At 42.8% G+C, this 13950-nt stretch overlaps 8 protein-coding genes across 8 annotated transcripts; 4 read left to right on the top strand and 4 right to left on the bottom strand. All coding sequences in view use genetic code 12, as the record gives it.

Moving 5' to 3' along the window:
* Nucleotides 1-259: 259 nt before the first annotated feature.
* On the top strand, nucleotides 260-817 carry LODBEIA_P04010 (uncharacterized protein; the record flags this gene model as incomplete). The annotated part of the gene is made up of 2 exons (XM_066974184.1): nucleotides 260-364; nucleotides 428-817. 2 exons carry the CDS (start codon nucleotides 260-262, stop codon nucleotides 815-817), a joined length of 495 nt encoding a protein of 164 aa, XP_066827339.1.
* Nucleotides 818-2435: 1618 nt separating this feature from the next.
* LODBEIA_P04000 (uncharacterized protein) lies at nucleotides 2436-2858 on the top strand (the record flags this gene model as incomplete). Its single annotated transcript, XM_066974173.1, has 1 exon — nucleotides 2436-2858. The coding sequence occupies one exon, from the start codon at nucleotides 2436-2438 to the stop codon at nucleotides 2856-2858; it is 423 nt and encodes a 140-aa protein (XP_066827338.1).
* Nucleotides 2859-2908: 50 nt separating this feature from the next.
* Nucleotides 2909-3567, bottom strand: LODBEIA_P03990 (uncharacterized protein; the record flags this gene model as incomplete). The annotated part of the gene is made up of 2 exons (XM_066974160.1): nucleotides 2909-3430; nucleotides 3514-3567. 2 exons carry the CDS (start codon nucleotides 3565-3567, stop codon nucleotides 2909-2911), a joined length of 576 nt encoding a protein of 191 aa, XP_066827337.1.
* A 216-nt stretch (nucleotides 3568-3783) lies between these two features.
* On the bottom strand, nucleotides 3784-4818 carry LODBEIA_P03980 (uncharacterized protein; the record flags this gene model as incomplete). The annotated part of the gene is made up of 1 exon (XM_066974149.1): nucleotides 3784-4818. One exon carries the CDS (start codon nucleotides 4816-4818, stop codon nucleotides 3784-3786), a length of 1035 nt encoding a protein of 344 aa, XP_066827336.1.
* Nucleotides 4819-5475: 657 nt separating this feature from the next.
* On the bottom strand, nucleotides 5476-7930 carry LODBEIA_P03970 (uncharacterized protein; the record flags this gene model as incomplete). The annotated part of the gene is made up of 2 exons (XM_066974138.1): nucleotides 5476-7725; nucleotides 7823-7930. The coding sequence occupies 2 exons, from the start codon at nucleotides 7928-7930 to the stop codon at nucleotides 5476-5478; spliced, it is 2358 nt and encodes a 785-aa protein (XP_066827335.1).
* A 2346-nt stretch (nucleotides 7931-10276) lies between these two features.
* On the top strand, nucleotides 10277-10852 carry LODBEIA_P03960 (uncharacterized protein; the record flags this gene model as incomplete). Its single annotated transcript, XM_066974127.1, has 1 exon — nucleotides 10277-10852. One exon carries the CDS (start codon nucleotides 10277-10279, stop codon nucleotides 10850-10852), a length of 576 nt encoding a protein of 191 aa, XP_066827334.1.
* Nucleotides 10853-10912: 60 nt separating this feature from the next.
* Nucleotides 10913-12430, bottom strand: LODBEIA_P03950 (uncharacterized protein; the record flags this gene model as incomplete). The annotated part of the gene is made up of 1 exon (XM_066974116.1): nucleotides 10913-12430. The coding sequence occupies one exon, from the start codon at nucleotides 12428-12430 to the stop codon at nucleotides 10913-10915; it is 1518 nt and encodes a 505-aa protein (XP_066827333.1).
* A 470-nt stretch (nucleotides 12431-12900) lies between these two features.
* On the top strand, nucleotides 12901-13851 carry LODBEIA_P03940 (uncharacterized protein; the record flags this gene model as incomplete). The annotated part of the gene is made up of 1 exon (XM_066974105.1): nucleotides 12901-13851. The coding sequence occupies one exon, from the start codon at nucleotides 12901-12903 to the stop codon at nucleotides 13849-13851; it is 951 nt and encodes a 316-aa protein (XP_066827332.1).
* Between the last annotated feature and the right edge of the window lie 99 nt (nucleotides 13852-13950).

Genomic DNA, 13950 nt, shown 5'->3' with positions numbered 1-13950 from the left:
AAGAAGAAGAGTAGAAGAGGGTGGGTTTTAATTTGCTATGGGAAATGCAATCCAATGTAAGGCCAGAAAACCATCATGGAAGAAATCGGGGCTCTGCTGTAGTTTGCCCATCCGACGTAAATAATGCTCACGCTCGGAGTAATAATATATAGACGTCGATACGCCATACGCTCTTGTCTCTTTCCCGTGGTTGCACCGAACGGCCTTCATCTACATACATACTTGTATCTACATACACGATTGCAAGTTCACGTTCCAAATGAGTCAACACGTCTTGGAGACATTATCTGTCAAGGGCGACATGCCTGGCCACACCATGCCGGGCCATGATATGCCCATGCCCGAAGATAGATGTTCAATGAATGTATGTAGCTAGCAGCACAGACATCACCACCGCCGCCAGCGCGAATCTTACTAACGGAACTAGATGCTCTTTACATGGAACTGGAAAAACACATGCGTCGTGTTCAAATGGTGGCACATTAAAACTTTCTACGGGTTCTTAATCTCGCTAGTGGTGGTGGTCTTGCTAGGCATGGGCTACGAATTCATCAAAGCGCAATTCAGCAAGTGGGAAAGAGCCACCGCCACCATGACCACATCTGGACTAAGCTCGACCCAGCAAAAGAGATTCCAGCTACAACGAGCCTTGGTTTACGGAGTACAAGTCTTTTACTCGTTTTGGTTAATGTTGGTATTTATGACTTATAATGGGTGGTTCATGTTGGCGGTGGCTCTCGGTGCTGCCATGGGCAACTATTGGTTTGGTACTCTAGCTGGCATGGATACCACTTCGAGAACCATGGCATGTCACTGAGTGCTGGAGCAATCCTGCTGCTGTTATACGTAGTGTGAGTAGTTTTGGCTTGTAGGGATAGATCTTGAAGCAAATCTTGAATAAAATTGCATTTCATCTCATTATCGATGACGGATATTTTTGGTCCATCACTAGCCCGACACCTGTGCAAGATGCCAATATCGGACTAGGGGAGAAAATAATCGCCTGATTTTTTTTAGAGAATCTCATTCTTGTCAGGTGTTCGAAAAGACGTGATCCATTCCAGATGCTCAAAATTCACACGATCCAAAAAGGAAACACGGACTTTAAGGTCCTTGCTCCTGCCTGCTGCTATTCCGAGGATACCTTTTTCAACAACCAGTCTCCAGAAACAAAAAGAAAAAAAAAATGGACCATGGTCATCGTGGACATGTATCGGAGCAGATCGGGCCACCTAGAGACGATGCCTGCCAGATCATCAATGAACCGCTAAAAAGGAAGCAAAACCTTTTGCCCTTGCTTATGAAAGAACGGTGTCTTGTCTCGAAGATCTCGGCATTTGGTCATCTCGAGGAGGTCTGGAGAGAGGGCAAGTGGTGTGGTGTGTTCAACACGTAAGGCAACTCGACACAACAAGTGCTTCTGTAGCATAGTGGTTAATGCATTGTGCTTATAATTGGTGGCGTTCATTTGCAACGTATCATTTACCCCATCTTGTTACGCAAGGATCGTGAGTTCAATCCTCACCAGAAGCACTTTTTTTCCCACTTTTTTTTTTTTTTAAAGAATTTATCAACTCTTTTTGTTTTACACCAGTTTCAACTCCCCTCCTCCCTCCCAGAAGCTTTTTATGTCCTCGTAAACAGTCATGAGGTTATATTGGGGGGACGGTTCAGACAGGGTAAAGGTAAGTTGGTGTTTTTTCAAGAGCATTCAGGTTGTTCATCTAAAAAATCTTTGTTCTCTTTTTCTGCAACAAATCAGCTCAAAAATGTAATGAACAAAGGGTAGGAGCGACAAAATACTTTCAGAACCCATACAAACACGCAAAAAAAAAGAGAAAACAAGTCTTGAAAAGCTCAAAGGTCATTTTGAAGAAAGACGGCTTGAACAAGACCGCTTGGTTTTGCAAAATCCATGGAAACGTGTGGTGTGCAACGTCTTTCGTGAAATGAAACTCCGTGGCTGCAAAAAAAAAACAAAAATAAAAAAAAAACAAAAAAGCCAAAGTCCACCACCGGGACCCAGCCTCCGTCTTCATCAATCTGGATCCGTCATCGAGATAATTGCGGTAGTCGCTGATGTCTCGACTCTCCGATTTCTACCTCAAGTAGCAACTGAGACGTTAAACATCATCCAGCCCGAGCAATGAAAATCTAAAGTCTCATGCACGATTAAGCACCTATTTGACCCTATTTTCAATCAAACATGAACGGTTCTGCCCACTTCCCTCCCCTGCCGCTCGTGCATCTTACTTTGCTCGCTTGAGCAGGTGTCAAACTCGTCAAGACGTAAGTTTAAGCAAGATGAATCTACACAACATTCATCCAAATTTTTCTTGTCTTCCTTTTTTTTGTTTTTTTTGGTTTTTATGAAAAATGTATTGAAGACTGATTTGTTCTCTGTAGTTGTTGGCAAAAGTGATTAGAGAAAAAAAATGAATTATATACCACCGGTGAAATCAAACGCAACTACTGAAGCCAACAACACATTGGGCAAGGGTTCGCTTTTCGCTGTGCTTGTACCCACGTTGATTGTGCCCTTGTTGGGTATATGTTTGCTTCTATATGAATGCGCAAAAAGGATACACCGCAAACACCAGAGTAAGAAGAAGCGTCGGGAACGCAGAGCTAGAAGAAGAAGAAGTGGAGGCGGCGATGGCGATGATGACGATGGCAATGATGCAAGTGAAGTTGGAGATGAGACTAACTTATCAAATTCTTGGTTTATATTTAGCCACTTGGTCAGACCGGCACCACCAGCACACTTAAAAGACGATGCAACGCTAGTTGAAGTTCCCCCAATTGTCCCAGAATCGGATTTGGAATCTGCCGAGACCAAAGTAGATTACCGGAGATGATGGAACATAAATCAATTGGATTAAAAAGAGGGGGGGGGGAAAGGAGAAAGCTAATCTTCACCGGCTGGGACTTCATCCTTGAGAATTCGATTCAACTTCAATCGAATTTCAGTACGCTCATCACCTCTCAACTTGTCTCTAATGAAATTGACATCGCAATCCAATTGAACCATTTGTAACGCTCCTCTCAAACACCCACATAGTATCTGCGAATACCACAACTCCTTGCCAATCCTGGGATCGGCCGTTATGGGCAACTCGACAAACTCGGTCAAAGGGTTGGGTTCAGGTATGATCAAATTGCACGCTTTTTGGTCGTTCGACCAATTTTCCACCTGCGGTTGGATATTCAAAAACAATTTGAAGCCTAGTTTGGTGATGACTTCAGCTGTTTCTTTAAACGTTGAACATCTGCGAATGCCCGTTTTGGCCAAAAACTCCTCGATTAGCCTGAGGCCAATGTTGTACCCCATTTTATCTAGCTGGTTGTTGACTTCATGGTAGTTGTTTCGGTAATCTCGACATAGCTGCGCCACTAGTGATCCATATGTCAAGGTGAATAACTCCGAGTTCTAATGCGTAATGGGAAAAGCTTGGTTAGTTTTTGTATGTTTTTTTTTCACAAAATTCCACGTTATAGATAGACGGAACATACGATTTTCTCTACGTTGCCTTTCCAGATATCATCCGGGGCAGCCTTCTTTGACATCTTAGTGTTTTGTTTTTATAATTGGGTGGTGGTGGTGATTCAGTGGTGTCTCTTGTAGACAAGTTGTGAATCTCGTTGCGTTGATTTGTATTAACTATTAAAAGAGAAAAAAAAGTTGAAATTCTAATCGTATTCTGAACCTCTTTCACGCACACATTTTCTGTCTATTTGTATGGTAATAACTGCAGTTGGAAAAAAAAAAAGAGGATACCAACATCAAATGTCTTTCTTGTCTTCTACTTCTGCTTCTTTGTCGTCATTGTTATTGTTCTTGACTTCTTCTTTCTTGTCGCCGCCATTGCCACCGCCAACTCTTGATTTTCTAGCCAAAAATTCCTTGTATTTGCTCAAGGTTATATGACTTTGCAAGTCCTTGTATTCGTTAACAAACTTGTACTGAGTGCTATTGAGAACATCCCAGAATGTGAAAAAGGGCTGTGAGAAGTTATTCTTGATGCCCCAGATCTGGTGATGGATATCATGGTAAACGGAATTGTTGGGGAAGATGATTTGGAATGGGTCATAAGGAAGTCTGTAGCCGCAATGGTCGTCGACAGTTTTCAAAGTGGCAAACGTGTACAATATAATCTGCTCACGATGCGATAGTCCCGTGACCAAGGAAGCTATGCCGCTTCCCAACGTGTCCAACAAAAAACCCTCCACAGGGTCATTGTACAAGGCACCAAAGGCATAGGGCACATATAATCGATGATGTCTCGAGTGGAATCTTCGATATAGTGCGCGATTGACGTGCATTAGACGATGGAGCCAATACTGCCACGAATCAATCACCACCGAAGCGAGGCAAAGTCGCAAAAGCGGCCATGCGTACATGTACCCATAGTAAATCGCCTGATCTGGCACCCAACTAGGTAAAGCTTGTTTTAATTGCCACATGGTGTGGTATTCGTACCCCGTTAGTGGCGCAGCATCAAAATAAAACACAGCTAATCCAACCACCGTTTGGATTATATGCTGAAGCACAACATCTCGAATAACCTCGTGCAACGTGACTTTATTTCGTCTAAGCTCATCTTCACTCGGGTGGATTCTGAACTTTTCGGCTAATTCGTAAACGTCGATGATGTGGAAAAACATGGAATAGCTCCAGTATGCTACTATGGGCGATATCAAAGCTAGCACTCCATCGGGCAACCCTGCTATTAGATCGGGTTTTCTTGTGATTGTGAGGGGATAACTTGCGGGCTTTTCTAGATAGGAGGAGAAATTCTGCAGTGATAGAACACTCATGACGATAATCCTTGTTTGAGTTATGGAATGAGCAACAACGAGTGGAAACAAACTAAAAGTTGCGGGTTTTGTAAGCAAATGAAGATGCTGCTCTTGAAATAAAAGAAAAAAAAGGGACCTAGGTTGATTTAGTAGTACTAAGAGTATCGGGCTATTCTCTGTTGCTGTGTGTATATATTTAGTTTGATTATTATGACTGGTGATGTTCCTGCGGTGCATTTTTTTTTTTTCCTTTTCTTTTTATATTCGCGCTACGCTTCACAACCGGCAGCACCACGCCGTCGTGTCACCTCCTCCCCCATTGTCTACCGCGAGGCTCGCGGTATACCCTGCCTGCTGCAGGGAGAAATACCGAGACATAGCGAGAAATAGCGAGAAATAGCGGGAGCACACAGGCGCCAGACTCGCCCCGAGGAACGGATTTTCCTCCTCTCGTTTCTTTTCTTCTCATTTTTTGCACGTGACAAGACAGGGATTCATATTACCAGAAGAAGAAGAAGAAGAGATTTCTCCATGGAACATGGAAATCCCATGTGAATCCGGACATAGAATACTTGTCGTTTATTAATTGTTTCATTTCATTCATATAATACTAGTGGTGACGATGTTGGTAGTTGGTGATTGTGCCCTGTTTTTTCTTTTTCTTTTTTTTTTTTTTCATCCTGATCGATCCCTCTGGTCCCTCTGGTCCCTCTGGTCCCTCTGGTCCCTCTGGTCCCTCTGGTCCCGCTGCTCGCGAAATACAACGTGGTCACTGGTATCGTATCTAAACGCATCCAAATAATTACCTCCTCCTTGGTTTCTAAAACTCAAATTTCCAGAACTACTCACCCGGGAAACATCATTATTGCCCATGTTCAAAATCTCCTCGAGATCTTGTGAAGTTGTGCTTGGGATGAAAAACTGTTGGAAATTCAACATTTCTTCCAAGGCCTTGTTTTCCATTCCCCAACTGATCATTTCATGATTAAAAGTCTCCCCCGCCGATGTCATTGGAATCGACTCATTCGGCTGAACTTCGCCCTTTGATTTGTATTTGCCCAAGTCAATCATCATATTTTGCAAATTTGTAGCCCATCGTTTGCAAGTAATGTTGAAATGAGCATAGTTGTTTAAAATGTTGTAGCCATCTTGTAATGCATCTTGAAGCACTGAAATGTAGTGGTAGTCTGGTTTGGAAGATCTTCTTTGTTCCAACAACGTGAAACCAAGAACCAAGGTGGCAAAAAAGCAAGCAGATTGGATGGTAAACACTTCTTTCCTATGTGGGTTATACGTGGCAAAGAATTTGATTAGCTTGATAACCAAAAAGCTCGCCTTGATGCAAGCTTTACAAAAATTCATCAAGCTTTGCTCATCTTTAACTTCTTGCTTGGTTTCAGGCTTCAATTTCCTCGTCACCACGTAGACCAAAAAAGGTCGAGTCAATGCCATGATGCCGTACAATTGTCCAATGTGAACAAATACATAAAGGTAATTGTTGGGATCTGTACCTGATGCCATCTGACTCTCGAGAGCAGCACTTAGTTGAAGCTCCTTGGGTAACTTGACCGACCAAAGCTTCAACTCCATAGCCAAGGCGTGAGCTCGTCTGATGTTGATGTATCCATCCTTAAACGTGTTTTCCACAATTCGAACATTGATCATGGCGCTATCAGCCGTGGCCTTTTGTGCCGTGATTCGAATCTTTTCCACCTCATCTAAAGTGGGATCTTCAATAACACACTCGGAGTCATCGTAATCGTAATCATTAATCATCAACGGACGTCCCAAGTTGACACTGCTGACACAATCGCAAACATAAAGACTTCTCCACAACCTTCGGCGGTGGTTTTTGATGTTCAAATCAACGATTCGTTCATTGATGCAACTCCGGTGCAAACCCAACGCCTGAGCTATCCTGATAGCATTGCCTAGTTGGATCCAAGCATTGGAACGATTGCAGCAAGATTGGAAATAAAAATATTGGAGAAAATTAACTTCACACATCCACAACTTGCCATCGAAAATGTTACTGCGGATATAAACTTGAGCCAGATTGAAAAAAACATCCAGGTTCGGGAGATTCATGGTGATGTGGGGCGACCACTGAGCAAACACTCTACCTAGAGCGAAAACCACAAAAAGCAACGCCAATTTCCTGGTGTCGGCATTTACGGGGTCTCGATATATACCCTCAAACACGGCATCGTAGAAATAGTTCATGTTGAAAATGTAAAAAGTGTCGTTAATGTTGGTCTTGAACAAGTCAATGAGCACCATTGCATCCTGCTTGGAAGGGAGCATCACGGGAGTAGGGAGATATCTGAAATCCACACTTTCATCGCTAATGAATCCCTGTTGTGGATCATCCGTAAATTGACTCGAGCCAGAAACATCTCGAAACAAGGCGCGGCATTCACTCAACACCGACAAGGCACTGCTTTCACCAAAAAATCTCATATTTCCAGCCTTTGTCGTTAAGAGCCTCGTGTGTTTTCCATTGAGATTAGATAAGCCCTCTTTCACCTCGTGGTTCTTGGCAACTGTTCCTTCATCGTTTTCGTCGGTCAAAGCAGCTTGCAAATTTTCACAAATGATGCTGAGCGAGATCGACGGCAGCAGCAGGCCTGGTCCTTTGGCCACTTGAGGCGGAGGCTCTCGTAGTGGGTCAGAGGGCAATATCACCGATGTAGGTATGGGAGATTTTGAAAGGGAAGAATGTTCTGATTTCGTCGATGAGTTAGGCGAAGGGATATCGGAGGGACTTTGCGAAACTTGGAGGTTGTGATGGTGATGTTCTTCCTGCTGGCTAAGCCGCAATTTTTCCAAATACACCTTAGATTTCAAGGATCTTCCGTCGATATTGGAGTATTTGCACATGAGTGCTTTGGATTGACAATAACTGCACGGATTCACTCCATTACACTGTAAATAGTTGGTTGTTAGTACATTGTATGAAACATATTCCTTCCCGATGAGATGTGGGGGAGGGATTGTCTGAGTGTGTGGGGAAAGCACGTACTTTCATCTTGCGTCTTTTGCAAACATCGCAAGCTCGCGAAACCTTTTTGCGTTGGGTAACAGGTAAAGTCCTTGGTCTGCCCTTTGGTCTACTCACTTTCTCAACCATGGGGCCAACGGTTACTGCCTACTAATACCTACCACTACTTCCTTCTTGTTGAAACTTTACTCTTTGCAAAAGGGCTTTCAGGTGTGAAAAAAAAGAACAAAAAAGAATTGAGAATTTCAACTTTGTTATATTTTAATGAATTTTTTTTTTTTAATAAGAATCAGCCTTCTTCATCAACCCTTTTTTCTGGACCCACCCCCCCGTCCCCTCTATCTCCAACATCTCCTCTTCCTCTTTCTCCAGGTAAACAGGTCAAGAAACGCGATGAAATCCCTTATTTTTTGTATATGGTATTTATTAAGGATGTTAATGCGGATAGGGGGTTCTACTTCTGTGTTTGTAATCAAGTAGAAATAATAAATGATAATAAAAAACCCGAACATACTACCCACCAACTTCACTAGTTACTTACCTATAACCAATTGGTAATAAAATTTATTTTTATAACTTCATCATCCAAAAATTTCTAAACACCGCACAATGCAAGATGAGGCAGATCGATGCGGGAATAAACAACTTATATGGAGATTCACTATCCCGGCAATCATCCAAGCGGGCTTAATAATGAAGCGAAAGCGTGTCATCTGAAAACCGTGCAAGACACGTTGGGTCAGTAGCTTCTTGTTCTGTGGGTATTTGTTTTCGATCGATGTAGTCCTCAATCAGGTCTAAGGCTTTCGCCGCTATTGTTGATAGAAGTTAAAAAAGAAAGGGAGAGAGCGTGAAAGAGCTGTCATCAAATTGCGTGAAGAAGTGCATGCTCCCTACCCACCATTCCCCGTTCGGATAATTAATGGTCCGGGGCGGGTTTTAATTGATGCATATCGCTTAATTACAAAGTTGCAACGGTTTTTTTTTTTATTCTTTCGCCTTGTCCACCATAAGGATGGGGCTTAGTATTCAAATGATTGGCACTAGCGGGAGGGTAAAGTCATTACAGGTTTTCAATTATCTAAACTCGCGATACAAACGCGATTGTACAGGCACCGTAATTGGAAGGGTAAAGCGCAAAGTTTTGGTTCCGATGACTAGTCAGATTCGATTAGATCTGGGAGATCTCGCTAGGGTTCACATTTTCAGCACAAAAGAAGAAAGGGTCCTCCCTTGCCCAAAAATGCAATCCTCTCAAAATTGGCATTCCAACCCATTTACAATGCATGCGTATGCTCCAATTATAAACAAAAGCTAATGCATAGTAGAGATCACAGAGATGCTGTTTTTCTTCCAATAGTACGTCAAAATTATACTGCATCTTGACCTTCGCGTAAAGGTTCGACAAAAAAAGAAAAGAAAACACGCTTTTATCACTCTCTAAAGAATGTACCTAAATGCAGTAACATTCTTTCTTGCGCATGCATTGGATGTGTCTAGAAGTTTGAATATAGTTAGTTTCGCCGTCTACTTTTCTTATCATCAACAACATTGGGAACAGCTCAGCAGGTAGGCAAATTTTCTAGATTTCCCAGCATTTGCACTTCCCCATTTTGACAAATTGTTGGATTTTACTGAATGTTGTAGAGGTGCAGTTGTGTTTGGGCACGTTACAATTTATGATACTCGATAGTGGAGCCCAATTTCTCCATTTGGTATGTTCTAAAGTCATCCCCAAAGGTGAAGTGAGATTTATGATTCGGCTGTATATTTTCAAAAATTGCAACAACTAGAAATTTATTAGTAAGGTTGGGAGCTGATCAAATACCGGAAGCTTTCAGTGACGCTAGTGTCTCCGTGTTAATGGAATCCGTGGTTTTAGTTTATTGTCCATAACAGATGCTTTCTTTTATTGCTTTTTTTTTTTTTTTTTGCATTTAGAGGGGTTTGGTAAATGCTAGATTTACTGCGAGTGAAACTTGCCAATTCACCAAAGACTATCAAGTCAAAACTTTTTTTCTGTTCCAAAGAGTTGAAGTTGAAGGTAAAGGCCAGCAGAGACACCTGCTTGCATTTGGTTGTGCTCGCTGTCTATTAATTCCTGCCAGTGTGTCACAACTTATTCTCAGTAGTTAAAACCAAACACAATTACGTCCCCAAGTTTTATCCCATGTTGCCGTGATAGTGGACTTGATAAATCAGTAAACTTTATCTTGTATCATAGTCCAATCTTTCCTTTCATGATCAAACAATTTTTCTGGTCCAGTTCATTTACCCAGTTGTAATGTATCACAATCACTCGAAAATTGCACCCAATTTGTATCAGTCCGGTTGCAAAATCAACCCAACAGAAAAAAAAACTAGTATAAAGCGGTTCCTGGCTGCAAAAAAAAAAAAGAAAATGAAAAAGAAAAAGGGAAAAATTCATACCGATAGGGTAGCCACTCTCACGTAGTCAACAAAAACTACATCCAAATGCATTTCTTTCGTTCAATACCTGCACTTTGCCACGGGGTCGCAATGGGGGCAATTGTGGTGCAAGAATTGGTAGTCTATCTCCCCCTGTCAGCACCTGAGTACTACACATTTGACATCGATGCTTATGATGGCCCATACGCGATGAACGCCACGTTTGCCAAATTGATGCTCGACGAGCACAACGCAAAGAGGTTAGTGCACGGATCGCAAAAGTTGCGTTGGTCAACTGAGGTGTTCAATTTCGCGGCCCAGTACGCCTTGCAGTACAATTGCTCGGGGATCCTCGAGCACTCGGGCGGCAAGTATGGTGAAAATTTGGCATATGGCTATTCCCCCGTCGATGCCATCGACGCATGGTACCAAGAGGGCGACATTTATCACTATGGAACAGAGACTGTATACAACCACTTCACAGCTATGGTTTGGAACAATTCAAATTCCCTTGGTTGTGCCTACAAAGAGTGTCCACATGGCCTATACATCACGTGTAATTACGACCCACCGGGGAATGTAATTGGCTGGAGTTCACAAAATGTGTTTCCTCCTCTTGCTTCTCCTTCTCCTCTTAAATAGAAACAGCAGTAGCAGCAGCAGTAGCAGTAACAGTGGTGGTGGTGCCAGCAGTCTCCAAAATCAAAGATGATCACACAAGATCTTGGATTCTATGTCGACGTAACTCTCAAAAAACGATTTAAACAAATCCATAAGTCTAACGACATCATAAGTTCCTCCAGTTTCTCTGATCGAGTGCATCGATAATTGCGGGTTTCCCAAATCTAGAGTCCGGAGTCCGAGCTTCGAGCTCAAAAGTGGTCCAATTGTAGAGCCGCATGGCGAATCGTTGCGAACGACAAATAACTGGAGTGGCACCTTGACTCTGTCAGCAACTTTTTTAATCAAAACGACTCCGGGGGAATTGGTGGCGTATCTCTGATTGGCATTAATCTTGATAACTGGTCCCGCATTCACTTGTGGTCGGTTCTTGGGCTCATAAGCATCGGCATAGTTGGGGTGGACTCCATGAGCTTGATCCGAAGACAACAAAAAGGATTTGGAAACAAGCTCGTGGAAGAAATCAACAGCAGCGCCCTTGTTATAGGTGCCGTCAAGGTCAACCTTGGCTAAACGCTGGAGAATATCCGGAAGAAATGATGAGTCGGCACCATGCAGGCTTCGACTTCCAATTTCTTCATGATCAAACAAACTAATCATTTGGATCCCTTGTTCATTCGGTAATTGGTCGACAGACTCAATCAACGCCTGGGTAGCAGCAAAACATGAAGTCAAATTATCCAACCTCGGTGAGAAAATAAACTCTTCATTTAGTCCACCAATGGTGGATTTCTGATGGTCAAACAAGAGCAATTCGAAATCTTCAATCTGCAGCGGCTCGACTTGCAACTCCTTAGCTATCAACTGAATCAAGGATTTGTTATGTCTGGAAATGACATTTTGTACCGACTCAAATTGCTCCGCCGACATTTGCAAAGCTGGATCATCAGCGCACTTGCTTGATTTTTTTTCCTTGTCGGCGTCTCCTCCTCCTTCGCCTTCTTTTTCATTCTTGTCCAAGGCAGTCTGGCCAGCAATGGGCACCAACTTCGTCTCCTTGTTGAACTCAAACTTGGTATTAGCCAGACGGTCCAAATGAATAGCCAAAGTTGGAATCCTCAACAACGGCTTGTCAATTTTCAACAACTTGGGCACATACTTGCCGTCTTCATTGACATAAACTCGTCCAGCAATGGACAAATCCCGATCAAACCAGGTGTGTGCAATCAATCCGCCATATTGCTCAACGCCAACAGTGATGAACCCTTCCGACGTGCGTTTGGAGATGGGTTTGATTCGCAAGCATGGACTGTCGGTGTGGGCTCCAACAATCGCTACCCCATTGCCATTTTGGTATTTCCCGCCCACGGTGAATGCAATGATCGAAGAGCCGTTTCTAGTCACGTAGTATTTACCGTTTTTCGCAAGCTGGTGGGACTTGGACCAATTGTTACGCTCAACAATCTCTTGGAACCCTTCATTGAGTAGCATCTTCTTGACTGAGTCTACGGCATGGTAAGGGGTTGGCGACTCATTGACAAAGTCAACAAAGTCCCGCGCATACTTGATTGCCACCGTGTGATCTGTTGTTACTGACATACTGTGAAGAATTGGAACAAAAAAAGCCTTGCACCAAGGGGCGTAAGTTGAATAAAACAAAGAAAAAACACCACGCGATAACAATCAGGAATTATCTTTTTTTTGGTTGGTGCCGTTTGGTAACTGCAAAAAATCGTCCGTCCTGTTACCCCGATCCAAACCAATTTCCAGTGCCCACTTGTCAAGTTTTTCACCACACCGCTTCAAAAGTCAAGAGTTTGAGATCAACATATTTCTGACAAATGTGTTTCACTTTTTTTTTTTTACAATGTTAAGCGTAAGTTTTTCTGAGATCTGAGACTCCGAACCCACTGTGGTTGGACAGCTTTAGCCTTTCCTTGCTTACACGTCTCTCTCTTTCCCTTTTACATAGTCTCATTTATGATCGCAAAAGTTTTGCAATACCCAGAGATTGTTCCCAGCTGCTTTCAACCACCAGCACCACCATTATTCAAGGGGCGCTTATCCCAATGATCTCCCTAATCATCACCCTAGCCCTCTTGATCCCCTTCATAACATGTGGAATAACGCCTGTTCTAATAGCGTCGCATAAATTAGTGCCTAACCTCAACACCGAAATCAGTGATTCAAACATCAACCCGCACAACACTTCATCCGTCACCAATTTACTCAAAAAGCTAGTCACTCAATGCTCGTCGGATGCATATCTCATCGTGGATCAGCCCGGTTTAACGTATAAGGACCTCACCAAGTCCAAGGGCGAGAATTGGCCCTATTTGAGAAACTACTTGTACATGTCTTCGAGCATCGTGGGGCTACCCAAGGTGGACACCGGTATTGACTGGGATTACATTGAGAAATATATAATCAAGACCTGCGATGCTGAAACCTTGCGGGTCCACCAGGGCGAAGCTGCCGACTATTACGACATCCGAACTCGAGTCATTCGAATGACTCTAGATCCACTCCCCGACGTGAATCGAGAGCAGGCGATTCGAGAGCACGATCAATTGATTCGGAAAAATTTGAGAAAGCTACCTTCGCCTCATTATACGTTGATCTTGACGAGTTCCAACCCAGGTATAGTCCACCCCGTGCCTGAATTTGTCGCACGACGGAATCCCGAGAATTTCGAAATATTCAGCGATATTGTTCATGATGCTCAACACAATGGCGGCGTTGAGAAAAATGACCGATTCCACAAGCCTGAACCCAACTGGAACTCGGTTCGAGACTCCAATGGCCGGTATTTTGAAAATAAAAAGAAGGACGAGCTTCATTTGTTTGATCTGGAACTATGGGCCAAAAATGAAAAATTAGTCACCACCGTGCTTGTAATGGTTCTTAGTCTTTTTATGATCAAGACATTTTCCGTGGTGAATTCAATCAAGCGAAAGGTTATTGAATGGAGAACACCATCAAGTGGCGGGTATATAGCAATGGACAAGAAAAGAAAGTAGATAGCATAAACTCTATAGTGTTTTATTCAATTGATATTTCATATACATATACATATACATATACATATACGTATATATATAAATACATACATACGTACA

Source organism: Lodderomyces beijingensis (genome assembly GCF_963989305.1).
Source record: "Lodderomyces beijingensis strain CBS 14171 genome assembly, chromosome: 1".
In the NCBI taxonomy this organism is placed as follows: domain Eukaryota; kingdom Fungi; phylum Ascomycota; class Pichiomycetes; order Serinales; family Debaryomycetaceae; genus Lodderomyces; species Lodderomyces beijingensis.
This window is presented reverse-complemented; position numbering and strand designations above follow the sequence as displayed.